At 37.0% G+C, this 22,254-nt stretch overlaps 3 protein-coding genes across 7 annotated transcripts; 1 reads left to right on the top strand and 2 right to left on the bottom strand.

Annotated features, from left to right (window-relative positions):
• Positions 1-2,029: 2,029 nt before the first annotated feature.
• LOC117628168 (lysM domain-containing GPI-anchored protein 1-like) lies at positions 2,030-3,927 on the bottom strand. 3 transcript variants are annotated; one of them, XM_034360550.1, is made up of 5 exons: positions 3,182-3,927; positions 2,870-2,984; positions 2,594-2,755; positions 2,457-2,488; positions 2,030-2,333 (listed from the first exon to the last, which is right to left on the bottom strand). In XM_034360550.1, exons 1-5 carry the CDS (start codon positions 3,843-3,845, stop codon positions 2,110-2,112), a joined length of 1,197 nt encoding a protein of 398 aa, XP_034216441.1. In that variant the 5' UTR covers positions 3,846-3,927; the 3' UTR covers positions 2,030-2,109. The 3 variants fall into 3 exon arrangements, with proteins under 3 accessions (XP_034216441.1, XP_034216442.1, XP_034216443.1); XM_034360551.1 differs by having other exon boundaries at positions 2,030-2,330; XM_034360552.1 differs by having other exon boundaries at positions 2,161-2,333; positions 2,425-2,488.
• A 525-nt stretch (positions 3,928-4,452) lies between these two features.
• LOC117629304 (carbon catabolite repressor protein 4 homolog 5) lies at positions 4,453-9,030 on the top strand. Of its 3 annotated transcripts, none has more exons than XM_034361849.1 (14): positions 4,458-4,915; positions 5,166-5,329; positions 5,470-5,535; positions 5,630-5,682; positions 6,038-6,119; positions 6,483-6,523; positions 6,630-6,717; positions 6,881-6,973; positions 7,087-7,119; positions 7,213-7,310; positions 7,491-7,623; positions 7,954-8,039; positions 8,157-8,241; positions 8,683-9,030. In XM_034361849.1, the coding sequence occupies exons 1-14, from the start codon at positions 4,624-4,626 to the stop codon at positions 8,734-8,736; spliced, it is 1,368 nt and encodes a 455-aa protein (XP_034217740.1). In that variant the 5' UTR covers positions 4,458-4,623; the 3' UTR covers positions 8,737-9,030. The 3 variants fall into 3 exon arrangements, with proteins under 3 accessions (XP_034217741.1, XP_034217740.1, XP_034217739.1); XM_034361848.1 differs by having other exon boundaries at positions 4,459-4,915; positions 6,483-6,529; XM_034361850.1 differs by lacking the exon at positions 8,157-8,241 and having other exon boundaries at positions 4,453-4,915; positions 6,483-6,529.
• Positions 9,031-10,020: 990 nt separating this feature from the next.
• On the bottom strand, positions 10,021-12,418 carry LOC117629251 (ethylene-responsive transcription factor ERF118-like). The gene is made up of 3 exons (XM_034361783.1): positions 12,248-12,418; positions 11,788-12,047; positions 10,021-11,592 (listed from the first exon to the last, which is right to left on the bottom strand). The coding sequence occupies exon 3, from the start codon at positions 11,379-11,381 to the stop codon at positions 10,293-10,295; it is 1,089 nt and encodes a 362-aa protein (XP_034217674.1). The 5' UTR covers positions 11,382-11,592; positions 11,788-12,047; positions 12,248-12,418; the 3' UTR covers positions 10,021-10,292.
• Between the last annotated feature and the right edge of the window lie 9,836 nt (positions 12,419-22,254).

Raw genomic sequence — 22,254 nt, 5'->3', positions numbered from 1 at the left:
TGATCTTATTCTCTCAAGTCTGATTGGTTAAAGGGTAATGGAGGGATCCAGGTGGACCCAACTGGAGAGAAAAGTAGGGCAAGGCCACAACTGGACCTCTTGTGTGTTCTGTGTTGTGGAGGTAAGAGAGTGTAAAAAATTGAGTAAGACCCTTTTGTTGCTTAGTTTCTAGAATTCAATAATTCATATTAGAAGAATTAGACCCTTTAAAAACTCTTGTTTTTGGTCCCCTCCCTCCCTATGGTTGCTTTCAACTCTCAACTCTCTTGTTGTGGTCCCATCTCTCACTCTCACCTAAAACCACTCTCCTCCACCTCTCAATTCTATTGTCACTGTGCAGGTCGTTACTTCTGTTGTAACTTGTAAACGAATCTGAGTCTCAGTTAGAAAGAAAAGAAAAAAACATAATTGGAGCCCACATCCTCATGTAGTAAATTAACATCAAAATATCTTTTGGCTCAACTAAGCTTATGCTTAAAGCCCTTTTATCATCCAGCATTTTAATGGTACTTGATTCACACCCACTAATTTCATTTCATCAATGCCTTATCTGCTTATATGTCATTGCCCACAATCGTCGTTAGCACCGACTTGTTTGACTTTGCTGATCCAAAAATAGAAAGGAACTGTATAGTACATTTTCACATACATGGCTAAACTTGTGTCTTGTGTGTGATTACTTGGTAAACAAACAGATTAAAAGTTAAGCCGACATTCGGCTGAAAACTTGCCAATCAAGATAAGCTTGTGCTTGGGGTCAGGCCAAGATTAGAATGCTGCCAAACTTGTATAAACCTGCCCATGCCACGCACAGAGAGAGAGAGAGAGCATCCTGGTTTTCACAGAGAGTACTCTTTATTATAAAAGATGGTATTCTAATGAGGAAGAAGAATGATGGGTTTGACACATAGTAAACAAACTGTACCTGCAAATTTATCATCCATACATATATGTATGGAATGGACTGGACTGGACTTATATGATGTTGAAGAACAACAAGAATATATAGTACTACAATGTTATTGTCCATTTGAAGATGATGGCTTGAAATCTATCTAGCTAGCGAACTGTTGATGGAATGGCAAGATCAAGTTAGTTTTTGACACGTGTATGCAAGTGGGATGGCGCATAAATCAAAATTTTGGGTTATGATTTTGAGACTGCAAGCATTCCGCTTATGTGAACATCTAGTGCAACTGAAGCCAAGCAGAGATAGGTGCCACGTTTGATTTTTGGCTTGGGGCCATACAATAACCAGTAACGGAACTCCACATATATACATTCATGGTGGAGATTTGTGTACTGTCACTATCTCTCTCTCTCTCTCTCTCTCTCTCTCTCTAATGGATTGCTGGAATCATTTAGACTTTGTCAAACAATTTGGTTTAGTTGGGTTTTGATCAAACACAATTCCTTGAGTTTGAATTGGGCTGAATGTGAACATTATATACATGTAAAGGTTTCTTAGTGGGCTAGCTCAGGTGAACCCACGCCCATTAGGGCGAGTGCAGTAAATTTGTAGGTATGTAAGAAAATAAGACCCGGACACTAATATATTGTGAGAATGTGAAGGTAAAGAGTTCCACATTGGAAAGTTGAGAACCCTAGCAATGGCTTATAAGGAGTTGGGTTACTCCCCCCATTGCCAATTGGTTTTGGGGTGGAACCTCAACTTCCTTCATGGTATCAGAGCGGGTTATCCCACGTGTGAAAGCCCAACGGCCACACGTGCTCCACGTCACCCAATATGTGTTGTCCACGTGTTAGGCTTGAAAATTCGCCACACGTGTGGAGGCGTGTGAGAATGTGAAGGTAAAGAGTCCTACATTGGAAAGTTGAGAACCCTAGCAAGGGCTTATAAGGAGTTGGGTTACTCCCCCCATTGCCAATTGATTTTGGGGTGGAATCTCAACTTCCTTCATATATTACAAATTTTTGATATAATCGACATTGAGGGTAGAGAAATCGAACCTAGAACCTCAGGTGCATGACTAAATGATATTAACTACTAATATATTACAAGTTAAAAGGATACAAATGGAAAATATGAATTAAAAGATTTTGAGATTTCATGGCTGTGAGCCTTTACAAGAATTGGCATTATTTTGATTACAAGAAGAAAAAGAGAACAACCAACAAACTGTAGGATGGAGCATGAGTAAGCAATGTGCTGTAATTAGGAATGTTTGGGTTGTGTGTGCTGGTAGGACCATAAGCACTTACTCCCATAGGTGGATGAGCAGATGGCAATGGTGGTGGAGATACTGATATACATGGAACTATAGGATTTGGAGATTGCTCTGGTGACCCTGCGCTGTAATCTTCTCCATCTGCTGCACAAAAACAAAAACAAAATGAAGTAAAGAAAGAAAGGAAGAGTCTTTTTTCTCATCACTGAATAAGTTTAGAATTCTAAATACATACATTGGTAGCTACCAGAGTAAGGGGATTATTACCTGAGCAGTTGGCATGAGTAGAATTTTCCAAACTGCAATCAAAAGAATATAAAAGCATTTTGTGAATCTTTCTGAATAGAAATTTAGAAATTTACTCCATGAATTTGTTGATAAAAATCCTGTGTCTTACTATTTACCTCCTGAAAATCTTGCGGCCATTGTGGCCTCGATACAGACATGTGCTGACATTACAACCAATAGCATTTTGTTGGATAGACACATCGCCAATGAAAAGATCAGATTCTTTGCACTGCAGATGAGAGCATGGGGCGACAATGCCGGATGGAGAACAATGCAACCTGATCATTTCATTCAGTATCTTCTCAGGTTTATATATGTAAAGTTTGCAAACATGAAAATATGGTAATTGCAGCACTAAAAATCTAAAAGCACTTTTTTGCTTGCTTGCTTACTTGAGACTGCTTGGTCTGCAGAAGCACTTTATGCAGTCGTTGGCAGTTAAGGCGGTTGAACCATTTGGAACTATTAAGCTATCATTGTACCAGTTCAGATTTGCTGATGAACATGCTGCATAAACGCTGAGACTAAAATTAATTAAAATGAATTTACTTCATATTTGTACTAAAATTCCACACTTATTTTACCAAACACATGCAGTTGATAACATGTTGACCAGTAAGTAGATAATTATATGGCATGTTACAAACAACAACCTACCTTTCTGCTACACAAATCTTAACAACCAAAAAGCCATACTAATTAACCTGAAAATGGAATAGCCAATATGTCTCCGGGATCGACCCGCGGTTGATCGAGGCCATTGATGCTCACCAACTCCATCAAAGTTGCGACAAATTCCAGTCCAATGCTGCTCAAGCTCTCCCCACTTTGCACCACATATGACATGTACACAGAGGCAACCCCATTGTTAGTATTGTTAAAGCACGTACATGGCAACTGTATCATAATGCTCTGCCCGCTCGTCAATGGATTCTTGGGACCAATCCCATTCATGGTCCTAATTTGTTCTGCACTAGCAAGCCCCCCATACCCTTGTGATATCAGATCCAAGCTGTCAGCTGCCTTCACAGTGTAGGCTATTATAGACCGTCTGATCCCATCCACGCAAGCACACGAATTGGGAATTTTGAGCAGAGATTTTGCCTGCAGAATTTGGTTGCCTGGTGATGGAATGGTCAAGTTAATGGAGTTTGCAGCCAAGACATCAAAGACATTGACTTGGAAGCGGTAAGCAATCTCAGAGAATTTTGAGTCCCAAGGGACAATGTAGGAGAGAAGAGAGGTGCAGGAGTCTGAAGAGGAGCATGCTTCTATTGTGGACTTGGCATGTGTTACTAGTACTAGCAGTGTTGGGGAAAGAATGAAGATGAAAACAAGAAGTTGCTCAAGCTGGTTTGATCTCATCATCTTGTAAATTGCAAAGTTGCTAGCTTTTACTTGTGGGTTTTGAAAACAGTAGCAAAGATCCTATCTTTTGTCCAAATTTTTGTTTTTCCAACGGATCTTTTGTCCAAATTTTTGTTTTTCCAACGGATCTTTTGTCCAAATTTTTGTTTTTCTAATGGATCTTTTGTCCAATTTTTATTTTTCTAATGGTTTAATTTGAACTGAAGTTGTTGGGTGTGTACATCATAATTTATGAGACATAGATGGGTTGGTGTGGTGTGGCAACCATTTTGATTCTAAATTTCTTTAGCTATAAATATGCACATTTATGTACTGCTATGCTATAGGATAATATAGGCGATGGACATTGTCACATTCGACCAACCAGTCTTTGGCCCTTGGGTGTTTCCATAGCCGTTGAAAATTGAATTGAATTCCTTAATGCCATTTGTACTGGTGTACTCTTTTTTTTTATTTTTTAATTTTTTTTTTTTAATACAAACGATATCCTTACACCAGACTTCATAGGTACGGCTCTTTCCACCCCCGATATTGCAAAAATTTGGGCATATATTCTTTCTTTTTGAAAAATAATAATAATTGGGCTGGAGATCTTGAACATTTTATTGGGTTGGGCCATATTATATGTGTACGGGCTAAGAAGCTTATAACTTCATTGGACCGTCTCTAATTCATCCCTGTCCTCATGACGCCGTTAACGATGCTCGGAGCAACCGCCATTCTCCGCCAAGGAAGCGCGTACCGATATTGAGAGCGATCCTCTCACGCGCCACCGCTAATGAAACAGTTGGGCAGAATGGAGGGAAATGGCGATGTGCGGCCTCCGAAACGTAAACGATATTCACTAAACACAGAAGTAGAACAGCAGCCTCACAAAATTAGGCGCGGAAGAGTTGAGTTCGAAACAGAAACCCTAACCCGAGAACCCGGCCCGTCGTTGTCAACTAGGTTCCAAGCCCTTTCTCCCTTATCTCGGAGGCATAGGAAGCCGCAACAGAGTCTAGATGAGAGAGAGAGCTCCCGGCATTGGGCTTTCTCTCCCTGCAACTCTTCTACTTCTACCTATAAAGGTGAAATATCAAACTATCAATTACTGTGTTTGACAGCGTTCAACTGTCCAATTTGAACTTCGATGAATTTCTTCAAGCACAGACTTGTTTCTTAGGACTCTGTGTTTGCTATGTGAAAGACTGCAATTGGCTATTTAGTATGCTCAGGCAAACGAGGCTCTTGAGTTTTAGGCCATGGAATGTTCCTGACGTCTTTAAGCTTAGTTCCGTGATGATCATCTGCTAAATTTGTATCTTTTTCGTTCTCCAGATAAATTTGTGGTTGTTTCTTATAACATTCTGGGTGTTGAAAATGCATCCAAGCACCCAGATTTGTACTATAAAGTCCCACCCAGATTCTTGGAGTGGAGCCGCCGCAAGAAGCTTATACGGAAGGAGATCAATCGTTATAATGCTAGCATCATGTGTTTACAGGTAAATTTCAAACCATCAGGCTTGTAGATAATATGATATGTGTAGAGTAGAGTGTGAAATTGACTTACTTTTTACTTAACCCCAATTGCAAACGGTCTAGAATGGTATTTCTTTCTTATTATTCACTCGTGTGGCTGTAGGAGGTTGATCGTTTTGATGATTTAGCTCATCTTTTCCAGAAAGACGGGTTCGAAGGTGTTTACAAGGTGGCTTTAAATGCTCATTTCTAAATTCTAAGTGTGTAATCACTTATCAAGTACCTTCTTATCGACATATATTACTGATGACAAAATATCCCAGGCACGCACAGGTGAAGCAAGTGATGGATGCGCTATATTTTGGAAAAAAGAAATGTAATTGCCCTTTCCAAAGTGAAAATTACTTTGATTTCTAAGTTTGAATGATGGAGTAGATCCTACCCAATCTTTTTTCATATTAATAGTAAATTTTCCTTTACTTCTTTATAAATGGTTAGATAGGTTTTCCTTTGATATTCCATTATAGAAAAATATTAGTTGTTTATAGTTTCTTGAGGTTAACTGCAAATGGATTAGGTACTCTTATCTAATTTTCATATATTAAATGCATACTGTTATTGTATTCAGATATGAGGTTGAGCATGTTCTCACAATTAGTATCACTCTTATGTATGATCAATTTATTTACCTTCTATATTCAGCTTTTAGCCAAATCAAATTCTGAACGCAGGTTTAGCCTTTTGCATCAAGAAAATATAGAGTTCCAAAGTTTTGGCCTTCGAAACAATGTTGCCCAACTTTGTGTTTTAAAGGTAAGTGTAGCAGTATTTAGTGCAATATGACATACTTTCCCTTTCTTCTAGGAGGTGCTAACCCATAAGTTGAAATGCACGTTGATGTGTGGCATATTGATTCACTTCTGTGTCATGCTTTCATGTAGCACATTGTAGCACATTGTGTTGAAGTATGTGACTTATGGTGTGATCTTTTAACATATGTGACTTATGGTGACATCCCTGGTTAAAATATTAGCCGCTGCTGATGTTGAGGAACCCCTTCTGTTTTATTTGTGTTTCTTTGATGTGGAAGGCGTTTTTTTTCCAATTTAAACTCTTGTTGGTTAGCTACACAGAAACAGTTTATACCTTAATGTTTCTTGTTTTCCGTATACGCAGAGTAAACAAAATCAATTAGAGTCAGAGATAACTCCCCAAACGTCGGTGTAAGTTCTAGTTTATTGTGTTTGCATATCATTTGTGTAGAATGTGATTTAACTTCAGATAATGGTAGGTCAATTTACTCACTGATGTACATACATACAGGAGTCCATGCACCCAAAACAGAAGCGTAGTGATTGGCAATACGCATGTACTATTCAATCCAAACCGTGGAGACATCAAGCTAGGGCAGGTATTCTCTACTGTGATTTTTCAGAAATGTGCGAGATTCTTGCAGCATGTCATCAATCGCTATCAATGAAAACTTGTCAAATATTGCTCTCTGTTAGAGCTTTGTGTTCATTGTTGTCACTGTGGTTATGCATTGACATAACTTGTAATAAACAATGGTGTAGGTCCGTCTGTTTCTTGAAAAAGCTCATGAGCTATCACAAGAATGGGGCAGTATCCCTGTTATAATTTCCGGAGATCTAAATAGTATCCCACAGGTGAGTTCTTGCTATGATGATATTATATATTGAGCAATTTGATTCACATGATCCATGTACTATTTTTCTCATTGTCACTTTATACCTGATTTCTCCTTTTGTCAAATGGTCAGAGTCCTATGTACCAGTTCCTGGCTTCATCTGAGGTGAGTCCATTTTAGCTTCTCCTGCCCCCCCTTTCTTTTATTTCTGCTGTGTTTCATTTTAGATTATGCAGTTCTTGCTGTATTTTGTTGCAGTTGGACATCCGACTACATAACCGCAGACATATTTCCGGACAGGTTGACTCTGGATCAGAGAACAGATCCTTCAGATCTCAGAATGGGAAAGCAAGCAGGTACTTTTGAAAAATGTTATATAAGAACTCTCTCTCTCTCTCTCTCTCTCTCTCTCTCTCTCTCTCTCTCTCTCTATATATATATATATATATATATATATATAGTATGCACTGCAGTGAGAAATCTGATTTTAGAAGGGAAAAGAAAAATCTTAACTGCATTCTGTATTGGAGATGCAGTATTAGGAAATATATTTCAAGGCCATTGCAATATATATGGAATGAGGAAGAAGTAAGGCTTGCAACAGGCATTGAAGGAGCCAATCGTCTTCAGCACCATTTAAAGCTTTGCAGTGCATATCTTGGAGTACCTGTAAGTCTTCACTCTTCTCTTCAATTTTCCAACTCATATTTACAAAGTTCCAATCAACTTCTTTAAACAATACTTCCAAGCACTTGATATGGATAGTGTGCCGTAGGTCTCATAGACATATCTGATACCGCAGACGGATGTAGTCAGATATGACAGTCCCCTCGGCCAAACACTTTTTATCATAGTCAATTAGGCATGACACGTGTAATTGTCCCTTTGGAGGATCCAGAAAATGTACAACTTAGAGTGCGAGTTGTTTTATTAGAAATTTACCAACCTTTTTATTAATTATTAATACAAATATATGTTTTTTTTTGGGCCTTTCTGCAGGGTAGTTGTAGAACCAGAGATAGGTGTGGAGAACCCTTGGCAACATCGTACCACTCCAAGTTCATGGGAACTGTTGATTATATTTGGTATGTCTTTTTTTCTTTTTGATTGGTGGCTTATTTAGTATTCCATTGGGCTGTAAAAGGCACAGCTTCACTGTTTGCACTTAAATAATTTTGGTTGCTGATATCATTGCGTGACAGGCATACAGAGGAACTTGTTCCTGTCAGAGTCCTTGAAACTTTACCAGTAAACATTTTAAGAAGAAATGGAGGACTCCCTAGCAAAGTATTTTCTATCTCCAATTACTTTTGCTTTATCAGTAATACAGCCTGTAAATTATAGGAGAATTAAACTTAATATTGAAATTAGTATATGGTTTGAATGAAAATGGGTAGATTATTCTGAACTGTGTTACAGTGCTTGAGTTATAGTTTCGTGAACTTCTTCACTTTGTTAAAGACAGTAGAAAAGTGAACTAATTGAAGGGATAAAAAGTGAATTACTCCCAGAAAATTGGCTAAAAACTTGAAGTGTGATAAGGTGGTAAGGTGGTGGTAGAATTCTTTCTTGAACTAATCCCAAGAAAAGTGGAAGTATTTGCCCTGCGTTTTCTGAAATTATATGTTTATAAAGATAGTATGAGCTCGTCAATGTTGTAGAGTGTTTTATACTCAAGATTCCATTCTTTGTTTATTTCTCTCTCAAGATTGAAATTTTGGTTTGCAGAAATGGGGTAGCGATCATCTTGCTCTTGTATGTGAACTGGCTTTTCGTAAATGATATTAGTAGGTCCTGACTACTACCATTTCTAAATTCAAGCCATGGATGGACCAGACCAGACCAGACCAGACCAGAGGAGAGGAGGTGGCCTTAAGCTCCCTCCTACCATTATTAATTCTAATCCGGCTATCTTGGGATTTTCATGGATGGCTGTATTTGTTGAGGAATTGAATATGTATGGGGCCTTTTGGCCATTTAGGGTGCTCCAAGTTTTATTGGGGACCCAAATACTAATGTGATGATCGCGCAAAGTCTAAATTATGGGCATTTCCGTCGTGTGCTGACTTGTAATAACCCTGATTTATTGAGTTGAGATAGGTGATAAAACTGATAATCTTGCACCCACCAACTTTAATAAAAGACCCAATCAGTTTCAGAGAGAGAGAGAGAGAGAGAGAGAGAGGCCACAATGGGATGAAGGAAAAGTCATTACCCGCTTGATGTTTCGTGACAAGGGGCTCTAAATAGTCATCCGATCCATTAAAATGTTTAAATTCAATAATTTCCACAACACAACCCTTAAACTCTGAACCCAAAGACAGCGAAGGAATAAAAGGAGAGACAAGAATCATCTCATTGGAAGAAACAAAAACAGTGGCTTGACTTGAGTCTGAGATGGCGTGTCATTTAAGGCTGACCATATGGCAAGGCAAGGCGGCTAATTGAAGTGGCCTTCATTTTCACTTGATAGAACCCTTTCGAATCCGCATCCTTAGCGAAACATGATTTGCCGGCCCCACTTTAAAGTGGTTCCATGGGGTCCTAGCTAGCCATCCATATTCATAATGCTGACAAATTAATTTATCCAAATTAGGTAAATTGCTATTTAAGTAATTGTTAAATTGAAAAACAAACGTGATTATGAAAATAGTGTGTTTCAAGTTCAACCCACCTTCTAGATATCAAGTCCACCCATTGCTTGCTTTAAGAAAAGTCACCGTTTGAATTCTTGGCTGCCATGTCAGAATTCTCTTTTCTTATAAAATTTAGCAGTGCATCTTTTTGTTCGTGAAATGAAGCAAGGAGATTCTATTTGCTGCTAAATCGATTATCCTCCTATGAACTCGATCTAATAATTTATCTATATAACCTGCTTTCCCGAACAACATCCACATGTTTTAGAGGCAACCATTACCATTGTGGCTGAATTCAAAATTTAGTAAATCATACGAAAAATTACCAAGGAAGAGAATATATAGAGAGAGACAGAAATAATGTAAGATGCCATCTTCGAAGCTCTTCCTAAAGTATAGTATATACTAAAAAAATAAGGATGAGAACAAATTTAAACTCCAAAGACTTTCTCTTCTGAAAGCTCAGATTCTCAATAGAGCAGAAAGGCACTTCTACTGCATCAACTGGCGACATAAACAAGGTCCAATACATAATAACTTACTCATAACACTTATAAGTCTGAGAGTTGCAAAATCTTGGACGGCCGCAAAAAGCACAATGAAAACCCAAAAACTCTCATTACAAAAAACCTCAAGACTGCTCAAACATTTCCTGAGCTTTTTATTGTGAGCATGTCCTAGATATATAACTACTGGTAATTCCTAACTACAAAACTTCATGGGCATGCCATGTTCAGGTTTTTGATCAATCCAAGCAAAATCCTGCTGACCAAAATCAGAGTCGAGAGCGGGAAGACAGATAACCTCACCATTTCCATCATTGAACGCAGGATAATCAACTATTTCACTCATACCATCAAAGAACTGATCCAAACTGGAAAACACGTAATTTTCACCACATCCCAAATCCAACTGTTTGATATCTAATGGCAACATTGGCTCTACAGGAAACTTTAAAATGGATAGTTCTCCTTCAAAAAATGGTTGCACGCTGCCTTCTCCCCCAAAAACTTCCACGCTAGATTCTTCTTTCACCTGTTTGAGTCCAATACCGAGTGAAGCTGTACCAGATATTTCAAGCACGGATGATGGTGACGGATGACAAAACACACGTTCGGCTTCTTCTGCTGAGAAAGTTTCAATAGCAGCATCACCCGATGAATCCTGACTCTCCTCTGATAAAGGAATGCCTTGAAACTCATGCTTGGTCCTCTCAGTTAATTGAAAACTCTCAAAAGCACCCTTATCCTTATCTGATAACTGCAAGTTTTGATAGTCCCTCTGAGTCTTTCCCAGTGATTGTATACTATCAAATTCGAGCTTCTTTTTCTGATACGCAGCGGCAGCCTCCTCTGCAGTAGCAAAAGTTCCAAGCCATTTTCGACACCGTTGAATTGGATCTCGAATCTCAGCTGCATATCTTCCCCATTTTCTGCGACGAACTCCCTTATACATGGAAGAAGATCTTTTAGTTTTCTTAGAGTCATAAAAGTTCATACTAAGACCAATTTTCCCTCCGTTGGTCTTGCAATGGGATAAAACATCTGCAGATGATTCATATTTTGTATCTACAACCAAAATCTCGGAAACAAAGCGCTTGTCATGTAGAAGTCGGTCCTCCTTACCATCGTATTCCTCATCATCACTTGAAGAATCGGTGGCATCAAGATCATTGTATATAATCCGAATTCTCTTCACGGAACTTGTATTCTCTTCTTTGTTTGGTTGCTTTGTCTTCAATTTGTTCAACTTCACATGTTGATTCAAGACTAGAGTTTTAAAGCCCGGCATTTTTTTCAAGTCAAAACTCCTAAAGCCCAAAGGCAATGCAAAAGGAAAACTACAGGAAAAAGAAAACCAAAAAAAAACAAAACAAAACAAAATCTTTTTCAAAACTCAGTCTCAAGAAAAACCCAAAACCCTAAAACACCTGAGTCCTAAAATTGAAATGGAAAATTGTTTTCTGAAATAATCACCAAAGCACTCTAATCCAGAACAACTCCTGCACCAAGTGTAAAAGAAAACAAAAGATCAAAAAAAAAAAATGACAACAAATTTAAGAATTTAAACCCATCAAAACCCATGTTATGACATTCCACAAGCACACTATCAATGTTCATTCAGATATTGGATATGATAGGTAAAAAGATAGCACATAATATTACACTCAAAACAGTAATAAATAAAACCCACATACCTTTTTGATCTTAATGGCATGGAAAAGAGAGGTGAACTCTGTTTGAGGGTGTGACCGTGAGACCAGTATTGCATGCAAAAGGTGGAGAGCAAAACGAGTGTGCAAGAGAGACAATGATATGAGGTCCAGAGCTTCTTCTGAGCTCCAGTCAACAGATGAAATCGAGACGACATAAATCCTCTGTGTCACCCTCCCCTGTTTCCTCAAGAAGACCTTATCTTGGCTTGGCGGTGCAGAAAACTTAGCAAAAAGGAGAGAATCTGAAATAATAATAAAACAAGATCAGAAACCCAAATAATAAAAAAGGCCCAGAATCTAATACAAGCTGAAGATTAGAAATCAATGGCCACAAAAACTTCCCAAAAGAAGTCTCAAGAATCATACAGAAAAGGAAAATAATATCTAGGGAAACAAATAGATAGAATCAGTGAAAAGGCAAATGAGAAAGCTTGATTCTTACACAAGGAGATGATTCTGCTTTCTTGGTATTGTCTCTGAAGAAGACTGGAATGTGTCCTCTCCTCACCCTCAGGCTCAGCCTCACACACGCGCACACACGAGAAAAACCCAGTCTTTCTGAGTCTCTCTGCTCTCCCCTCAGTCCCCACTCCCCACCCTCTTTTTTCTTTTTTCTCGAGGGACTAAAATGGTATTTTTTCCGAAGAGCAATTTAAGAGGGCAGGAGGACGACCGAATTGGAGAACAGCTTGGCTGCATCAGTTTTGCGTTACAATTACAATTCAGCCTTTTTTTCCTGCAATAAGACAATAGTGGGACCCCACAACAGTAACAAGGGCCGTTTGGTCATTTTCACGCTAATTTCAATTTGATTTTGAAGGATGGTTTACCGATGTAATTTTTTCTGATTAAAAAAAACTTATTGTAACGCTTATTTTGTAACAAAATTATTCATGTGTCCTAGTATGACATGTAAAACCAAATTTCTGTCCAAATATAACCAATTCCTGTTTTGAAACCGTCCTGCCAAACAACAGAAAGGGTCAACATTTTAAGGAAGAACAACATTAAATTAATGCTAGTATTTATTATGTCAGGGCTTATTTTTTTAATGTCAAATTAACGTTAAAAGGATTTATTACATTAATTTTTTGTTGTCAATGTCTTTCTTATATTGTTCTTGGTCAGCAATTTTTAAGGTCACAAAACTGAGCTATCCCATCCAATCCAAGTCCCAACTATGGAAGATGTCTCCGAGAGAGCGGGCTGTTGTAACTCGTATGTTTCGATTAAGTTATCCGTATTGGGTTTAGGGTTGGGTTACCAACCAAACAAAGCCATAGAAATCAAATATGAGCTTACCCTGACCCAGCTTGTGGAGGCCCAACTCCCAAACATCAGTGGCGGGCGGGCGGGTATTTAGAAATGCAGCCCAAGTGATTGTGCAAACAAACAGTATAGGAATTGTTGGCCCAAGCTGAACCCAACCCAGGCCCAATTCAATGTTTCCTGGGTTGGAACTTGGAACTTGGACCTTGGAAGGTGGTCCATGCGTACTGAATGAAGATAGATGAACTGATGAAGAAGATGACAATACCAAGGTAAAATAGTTAATGAGGAAAATTCAAAAAGCAGCCGACTCTCTTTCTCTTGGTTTGTTTTGAAATTGAAAGCATAGGCAGGCAAGTAGGCAGGCAGGCAGGCAGGCAGCTTTCACTGTCGTCGCTTTTCCAAAGAGTTTCCTCGTTATTTCGCAAATTTTTGTACTGGCCCACCCGATTGCGTCTCTTTAGAAAATATATGGGCTTTTCACATGTAAACTTATAAATAGGGCCAAAATATTTTAAAAAGTACAATAATGCCATCTGTTTTTTTTTTTGTTTTTTTTTCTTTCTACAAATCATAACGTAGGTGTTTCAAACATCATTCAAATTTAAAAAATATTACAGCTTGCCCTTCTTGGGTTTTTTTCTTCAATTTAAAGGTTTTAGAGTTTATATATAAATGCAATATAAGAAATGGGTTTTATTAGAACCTACGTAACAACGGGTTAGAAGAGACATGATGTCGATAAATTAAAAAAAATATGAATTCTCAATAAGAAAGGTCCTAACTTAAAAAAAGAATTCTCTTGAGTTGAAATCAAGCTAAGTTAATCCTACGAGGACTATTAAAGAAAAGAAGAAGAAACTTCTACTATAGAAATAAATGGTCAATTAAGTGTACAAGTTCAATACGAAGAGATATTGTATTTTTAATAGAGGAAATAGAAAACGTCTTGGCCTAAGATTGAGGTTAAGTTTTCTCATTTTAGAAAACATGATCGGCTAGTCTAGTCTAACTCAAACTTTTGATAAAGTAAAGGAAAAGACTGAGGGAGTAGAGTTGATTTGAATTGAATATATATTAGGATATTAGGCACTCACTCTCCATTAGAAAAGGGGTAGTAAAAAGTCACGTACACAGGTATCATGAAGGTTTGAACTCAAAATTACTTAAGAACACACCAAAAGCCTAGGGCAATTCGCCTCGTCCAACAAGCCATTTTACTAAGTTGTTTATAAAGACTTTGAAATCCTATTATTTATTTGTACATGCTTGCTATCTGATGTAACATTGGCTTTCTTTTTTTTTTCTCCAAGTGTTGTTGATTGATTATAATTAGGTCAATCTCACACAATGAGCTCTCACTTCATAAGATAAGATACCATTCGATTCGAGTGAGTTGATGGTCGATATCGTTTTGCAATAATAAGTGACTTGTATGTCGGTAAACACAGATTCGTAAACTTTTTTAGACGTGAATGAATGATATGCTGCTTTAATATTCTTTCTTTGGTTTTTATTCTGTATACAGGAATAGTATGAGAGAGAGAGAGAGAGAGAGAGAGAGAGAGAGAGAGAGAGAGAGAGAGAAGCAAAAAGAAAAAAGAAGAGGGTAAAATTAGACGTGTGTGTTTTTTTAAATTTACAGTAGAGTTGCAGGTAGACTGAAAGTGGGGTAAAATGTAGCAAACAGACAGAGGAGAGGAGAGGAGAGGAGAGAATACTGGTGGCCGGTCACAAAGTCACAACAACAACGACACATGAACAAAGCTTTTTTCCATTGGCTTCACCTCCTGGATCATATCAATCTATTATCATGGTTTGAGTTGAGATAGGCAGGCCTCTCCAGTCCAGTCAAACACTGAAGCTTTATTTACTAGGCCCCACTCAATTTGAAAACTTAACACCTCCATTCGTACTGTTCTGTTGTACGCTTAATTTGCAGGTCGCCCTGGCCGTATTGTTTCCTTTCATATTTAGCCATCCCATCCCCACTACTACTAAAGGTGACAACAATTTCACCAGAAATTTCGTACTTGTTCCCCAATTCATTCAAATTCTAAATCACAAACTCATAATGAATTTGTAACTTTACATCTCCTTTATTTACACCCTATTATTTTCAACATATCTTAAATTCTCTCTCTCAATATCACTTGTATAAATATAATATAGTATGATTAATGTACTCCGCGAAAGTCATGATTTAAACCCCCAAAATTACTTAATTTTCGAAAAAGCTTATATTGGGACATCATCATAAGAGCATCTTCAAGGGAAATGTCAAATATCAAACATCAAATTTAAATTTGATGGCTGATGTGGCAATTTGACATCCTGCATAGGTTTACACCCCACCCGATATGTCAAATTAAAATATTATTTTATTACATTAGTGTTGATTTATTTATTACTTTCTTAAATTAATGTATTTTTATATTTTAGTATTAAAAGTAATCCATTAATCAAGTTAAAATACTTATAAAATGTACCATAAATACAATTAAACAAAAACAAAATCATCCATCTCCATGTTGGTTGATGAAAAGAACATAAAAAAGATCACCATAAATTTTCAACGGTAAAAAATTCAATAATATAGTAGTGTCAAGTGACGATAACAAAGCAAAAGAATTTAAAAGAAAAATAATAATGAAAGCATATAATGACAGCAGATACATGAAATAATAACAAGAAGAGAAAAAATATAGATGAGTATTAAATGAAATGATAAAGCCACAACCAGATGGGCAAAGAAATAATAAATTAATCAAAAGACGTCTCTAGCACTTGACGGCAATTTTGACAGCGGAGGCTACATACGCCATTCCGCTTAGATTATAGCAGTTCGGTTGGAGTAAATTTCAGCTGTTATTTTTATCCGTTAAAAGCGCCACATAAGATTTGACATCTTATTTGGAGATGTTCTAAGGGATAAAAAGTACCCACCAAGCTTTTTTTTTGTTTTTTGTTTTTGGTCTGGCACCAAGCATATTTCATTAGGACATATTTTTGATACTTTTAACTCAAGGTGTACTTTAATTATTTTTTTTAAAAAAAAACTTTATTGTAATAAGAATAGTATTATTTTGACATTCTCATCCCAACCAATAATATAATGACACGTGAAAAACTTTTACTAGTGTCATTGCGCTATTGGCTAGGGTAATAGCAAAAAGCGTTACCTCTATTTGCATAAAAGTCTCTATCTTTATCACCATTCTCAATATTTGACATGTGTCCATACACATAATTATAGTGAACAAAAATATCATATGAACTGCTAACTGTGATTAGTTTTCATTTATCCATTGAATTGTGTTGTGAATGGTTAGACGAACAAATCACACTTTAGTTAGCTTGGCTACCCTACCCCCCACAATAATCAGATTAAATGGGCCCACACTAGGGTAAAGGTCACATGCATCAATCCAAAGTAATACAGTGGTTGGGTGGGTTACATCAAGCAATCACGTGGTAGGTACTGAGGTACACCCTATTATTATACTCCAAGCCACACCGTAGCAAGCCACATTGGTTTGATTTGATTTTCAAAAAGGATTAAAAAATGTTGACCTAAGCGCAGTGAGTCGTCTTTTTTTGGTCCACTCGAATCATCGCGGAAGAGACCAAAGTTGCTTGCGTTGTCCGTCCACCCACCCATACCCAAACCCCACGCGCCCCATGTCCCACTACCCCACCCCCACAAAATACAGCACAGCAAACTAAAAGAATTTCCGACGCGCGGATGGTATTGTATGTGTGGCGTTGTCAGTCATACGTAGTGGAGTGACGTCATTAGGTGGATCTCATCCAACGGCTGAAAAAAGGGATGGACTGCAAGAAATAAAGAAGTCGCCATCATGATGAGCAGAAGCACCACAACCACCACGGAGAGAATATTGAGACACGCACAGAAAGGCTGTTGCTACACTCTTTCTTTTAAATTGCGGCAACGAAAGCAACCCAGAACTCCCAACTCATCTTTTCTTTTGTTTAACCGCCTTCAGGAAATATAGAAAATATATAATGGTTTAAGGCAGAGGGGTTAATTTATAAAGATAGAATATTAGGTGGGTACAGTAGTAATTAATGGAGAGAAGAAAAAGGGTAACAGAGAAAGATGAAGAAGGCGGAGGGAGGAGGCCTAGGAAGCTGCAGCAGCAGCAGCCGCAGCGTCATGTGAATAATAATAATAAGAAGAAGGAGGAGGAGGAGAAGGAGGGTGCTGCTGACGTGGCAACAGAGGAGGAGGTGGAGGAATTTTTTGCTATAGTGAGGAGGATGCAGGCGGCTGTCAAGTACTTTGAGAAAGCTGCTGCGAATACTACCAAAGGAGGAGGAGGAGGAGGAGATCATCCGATTCAGAGCGGCTGGAGAGCTGCCTTGGAGTCTACAGAGCCGCTGCTGGCTGGGGTGGAGGTTGACGACGCCGCAGATCATGATGATCATGATGCTCATGATCATCAAGAGGCAGCAGATGCAGAAGCTCTGGTGGCACCAGATGATAATAAGGACGAAGGAGATGACGAGAATGGAGTTCTAGACTTGAATGAGGCACCAGACGACATCACGGAGGAGACTTGAATGACAATATATATATATATATATATATATATCTCTGGAGATGGCTGGCTCTCTTCTGACTTGCGATCATCAGGGCATGACTGGGCCGGACACGGGGAACTCCGGCCGGCTGAACTGAATTGAAGCTGCTAAAAGTTTTTTTTTTTCTTTAATTAATTTTTGTTGGGGATTAATGACGAAGCAAAGGTTGTCCTTAATTTTGTTGTCCTTTTAATTACTTTTTTCTAATTTCAGCCTTTTGTTTTGTTTGCTGGTTGGTTGGAGTAGTTAATCAATTAAGTAATTTGTTCTTCCTGTCTTTTTCTTTTTTTTTTTCTTTTTTTTTTTTTTTCCTGGGTTCTTCATGTCTTTGTGTTCTGTGTTGCTGGTTTTATTTAGCAATTATGGAATTATTATCTTAATATTTTTATAATGATAATTATTTATTAGTCGGCAATTTAGGGAATGAATGTGGGTGAGGAGGAACAAGACCCCAGTGCCTGTCTTGTTTCTCCAAAACCACCTTGAAAATGCCACGAGCCATTCCTCCACTGACCGATTCAACTCAACCAAATTAAGCCCGGCTTTGCAAATCTTATTTGGGCTTTTAAATAGAATCATAGGAAATATTTATATATAAATAAATTATATGCTTGGCAGGGCATCTTTGCTGGGCATGTTTTCTTATTAGACAGTTCGTAATTAAATCTTCTCCGATTCTGAGGGAGCAAGGAACCAGAATCATAGGAAACAGACACATGAAAAATAAATAATCTGTCATCATGAACCGCAAGACATGTCAAGATGTCATGGCTGATTAATTTAGTGGCAGAGCATAGGAGAGAGACTCACCTACAAGTACAGCTGGGTGTATATCCTTTTTTTTCTTTTCTTTTTTCTTTATGTCTTTCACGTTAAGAAGATGAGAGAGGTGTTTACGTATGCTATTTCGCTCACGTACGAGACCAGTTTTAATAATTAAAATAAACGGTGACCATTGATTAAATTAGTCTTCATTTTATACCAACTTTTTAAAGTGAAAGCAAGCATTTGCACTTTAATCAATTAGAGGACTCCAGTCGTAGTTGAAGTTATCAAAACAATAATGGCATGTTTATTAATTCGTAACTGAAATTAGGAGGTATTGAATTGAAAATGAATTGAATTGATGAGGAGTTGGATTCAGGATAATTAGATTTCAGATTTCTATTGAAATTATTTACTAAACTATATGGAATTGGAGTATGAGTAGTACTAATTACTAAAATATCCTCGTTGTTGAGTAAAAGTATATTACAAATTTGAAATTTTGAAAATTGTGTGAGGATATAATGGGTAAAAAAAAAAATATGAATTCCTAATTGATTAGTTCTCCAGGAATTAGAATACCACCTCCCACCCAATAATTGAATTCCTCCAAAATCAGGAATTCAATTCCTTATTTTGTGTGGATCCTACTTACTTTTCAATTCCTTGATGTGAAGTAACCGAGGGAATCCTCCATATGTAGAATTCAATTTCTGATTAGTAAACACATCATAAGTTTTATAAGAGGCCGATATTCTCTCCAACTTAACCACTTACAAAGCTCATTATTAGCAACACTAATATTCTCTCCAACTTAACAATCTACAAAGTCCAATAAGTGTGAGGTGTTATCACAAAATATATTGGTGATATTAGCAATGGAACCATTCATTATAAGTTATATTTTATTTTTTAAAATAAAATTATATTTTATTTAGTCAAATTTTCGATGACTTATATTCTTCAACAAAATATGTCATATTTTTTTAAGGTTTATTAGTCAGAAGATGCAAATCAAGTGTTTGTTCTAAGACAAATACATGAAAAGACTTGAAGCATATGGAGCAGGTACATAGAAAAAACTGCCTTGGCACATATCCTAAGTTAAAACAAAGGCAGGCAACGCTGCATGAGTCATTATATATTCCACTTCTCGGATGTGCGAATACATATCATTTTACAAAATATTCGTTTCTTTTGTGTGAGATTAGCCCACTTTTGAGCCTTTAGCCTTTAGGCTGAAACTGATTAGATTCTGCTTCCCTTACAATATATACACACACATAGATTTCTTGCAAGTGTGGCTGTAAAACAAATTCCCTCGTCTTCCACAATACAAGAAATTGAGTGAGGGAGAGGGATCTTATGGTCCCTGTCGTTTCAATTTAGTCAATCTTGTCTATATAGTTTCAATTTAAAGCAATTCAATGACAAATCTTAATTTTTATTAGACTTTTTTAACTTCCCTTAGTTGTAGAGAGGCAATTCAATCCACAAATTATTAAATTAAGAAAAATAATTTTAAAATAAAAATAAAAACATCTTTCTCCATTCCTCCTCCCTACCCCGACGCCTACCAATAGTCCCCACCCCACCCAACCCAGCCAGACACCACCTCCCTGTAACCAACAACCAACTAAGCCACTCAAGCTTGCCCCATTTGCGCCTTTTCACAAGAACCACCACCACAGCAACATCTCTATTTACCAAACCTCTACACCTCCGTTAACATTGGAAGTTTCAAAATTCAAAAAAGCTTCAAAATTTCAAACAAAACAAAAAAAAAGAAAAAAATCGCAAAGAACATGTTGAAGAATAGTCAGACATCGGAAACTTGACTAAATAAAATACAATATGTAAGGAATAGTTTCACTACTAATGATACCGAGACCTTTTGTGATAAAACCCCACACCTACTGGGCTTTGTATGTAGTTAAGTTGGGGACAATATCGGTGTTGCTAATAGTGGGCCGTTGACCTGTCTCTTTGATTTTTTTTTTTGGGGCCATCGCATATGCTTTCCAAGAGAAGAAAGTATCACGCATGGGCAAGAGCACGAAACATCTCGTACAACTGCAGATCCAATAGCCAATATTAAAGGCGCATTGACATCATTGATGACGTCAGCTAGCCGTTAGATTTTTATTTTTATTTTTAATAACCTTTTAAAATATTTTTAAATTCATTTTGTTTATAATATATATATATATAACTAGTTTATAATCGCTGTAGGTTAGAACCATTGATTGAAAAGTTATTATTTATTTATTTATTTAAAATATTTTTAAATATTTTAAATTCATTTTGTTTAATATATATATATATTGTCTCTAAATCGTAGTTTAATTAAATTAAACAATTCATAGTTGTGGAATATATGAGTGTTGTACCATAGTTTTTCTCAAAATAATAAAATGTGAAGGGCCCTAAAATATAGTAATGCATAGCTGAAGATGGAAAAATTTAGCCATGCACTATTCTTTAAAAAATTAATATTTTAGAGGACTAAATTTTTAGCCTTTAACTACATTTAGCCCTATGACTAGAGATGGCTTAATGAAGAAAATAACAAACCCAAATACTAAATCAACTGCTACTGGGTGAAAGTGGCGCAGCAAAAGGACTATTTTTTTTCGTCCAAAGTTTATTTGGAAGAGTAAAATTGGGTTTCAATTGTAAAAATATTTCCTGATACATAATTGATTTCAGTAGTAAAAGATAATCAAAATGGGACCGTGCCTCCACCACGTTGGGGTTGGAGAAGGGAAGAGGGCTGAGACAAGTGGGAGCAGAGAGTAAGGCATGGGTTTGTTGGTGGGGTTAGCTGGGTGTGGGGTGCGGTGGATGTATGGCTAGGGTGGTCAAGTGGAGTGATTTGGTGGATGTGTAGTGGATATGGTTTGGGGTGGGAAGAGGGCTTGATGATTAAAGTGAAGGGGACTTGACAGGGAAGGAGGAAGATAGAGGGACTTAATTTGTTATGTGTAATTAATTCATTAAATATTTAATAAGGATAAATTTGGAAAATAAAACTTAGATTGTCACGTGCATTAATTAATTATATTATTTTAAAAGAAAGGAAATGACACATGTTATGCTGAAAAGAAAGAAAGTGCAAAATAAAAGATTGCTAGCATTTCTTGATAAAATTTTAGTAAAAAGTCATGGTTGGTGAATTAGCACCAGTAACATATGAAATATGTTTTTAAATTAAAATTGAATATGAAATAAAGAGGGAGAGATTCTTTTGTGAAGCATACAAGGTTGGCTTTTGGTTGGAAGTGAGACTTGACTAACAATTTGCGTGTTTAGAGCAAATTAGTCAAAATCCAGATCAAGTTTACATTATAAACAAGCTGCTTTTAACACTGCTTTATAGCTAGACCTCAATAATTTAGCATAACCTCAATAATTTAGCATAACCATATCACTTTAGGCAAATGATGTGACGCCCAAGACAAGATCCAGACCTCCATTTGGATGTTGTTTGGTCAAGTTGACGTTGATTGTCCCATGTCTTCTTCCAAACATAAATGAATTTTAGTTGGGAGAGAAAATAAAAGGAAAAACAAAAAAAAACAAAAAGTTTAGTAAATTTCGCCCTAATTTCCGGTCAAGGTATATTTTTTATGTTCGCATCAAGATTTATTGGTTGGTTGATGATTATTATTGTTGAACCAAAAAAAAGAAAAAAGAAAAAAAAAAGAATATGGCCTTACCTACTAACTTTTATCATCAGAAGTTGTAGGTGTAGTGTGGCTAAGAGGATGTTCGATTACATTATTCAAATCCACATTCGCACGTCATGAC

This window comes from Prunus dulcis, chromosome 5 (genome assembly GCF_902201215.1).
Source record: "Prunus dulcis chromosome 5, ALMONDv2, whole genome shotgun sequence".
NCBI lineage: Eukaryota > Viridiplantae > Streptophyta > Magnoliopsida > Rosales > Rosaceae > Prunus > Prunus dulcis.
Note: the sequence above shows the minus strand (reverse complement) of the source record. Positions and strands in the feature narration are given on the sequence as shown.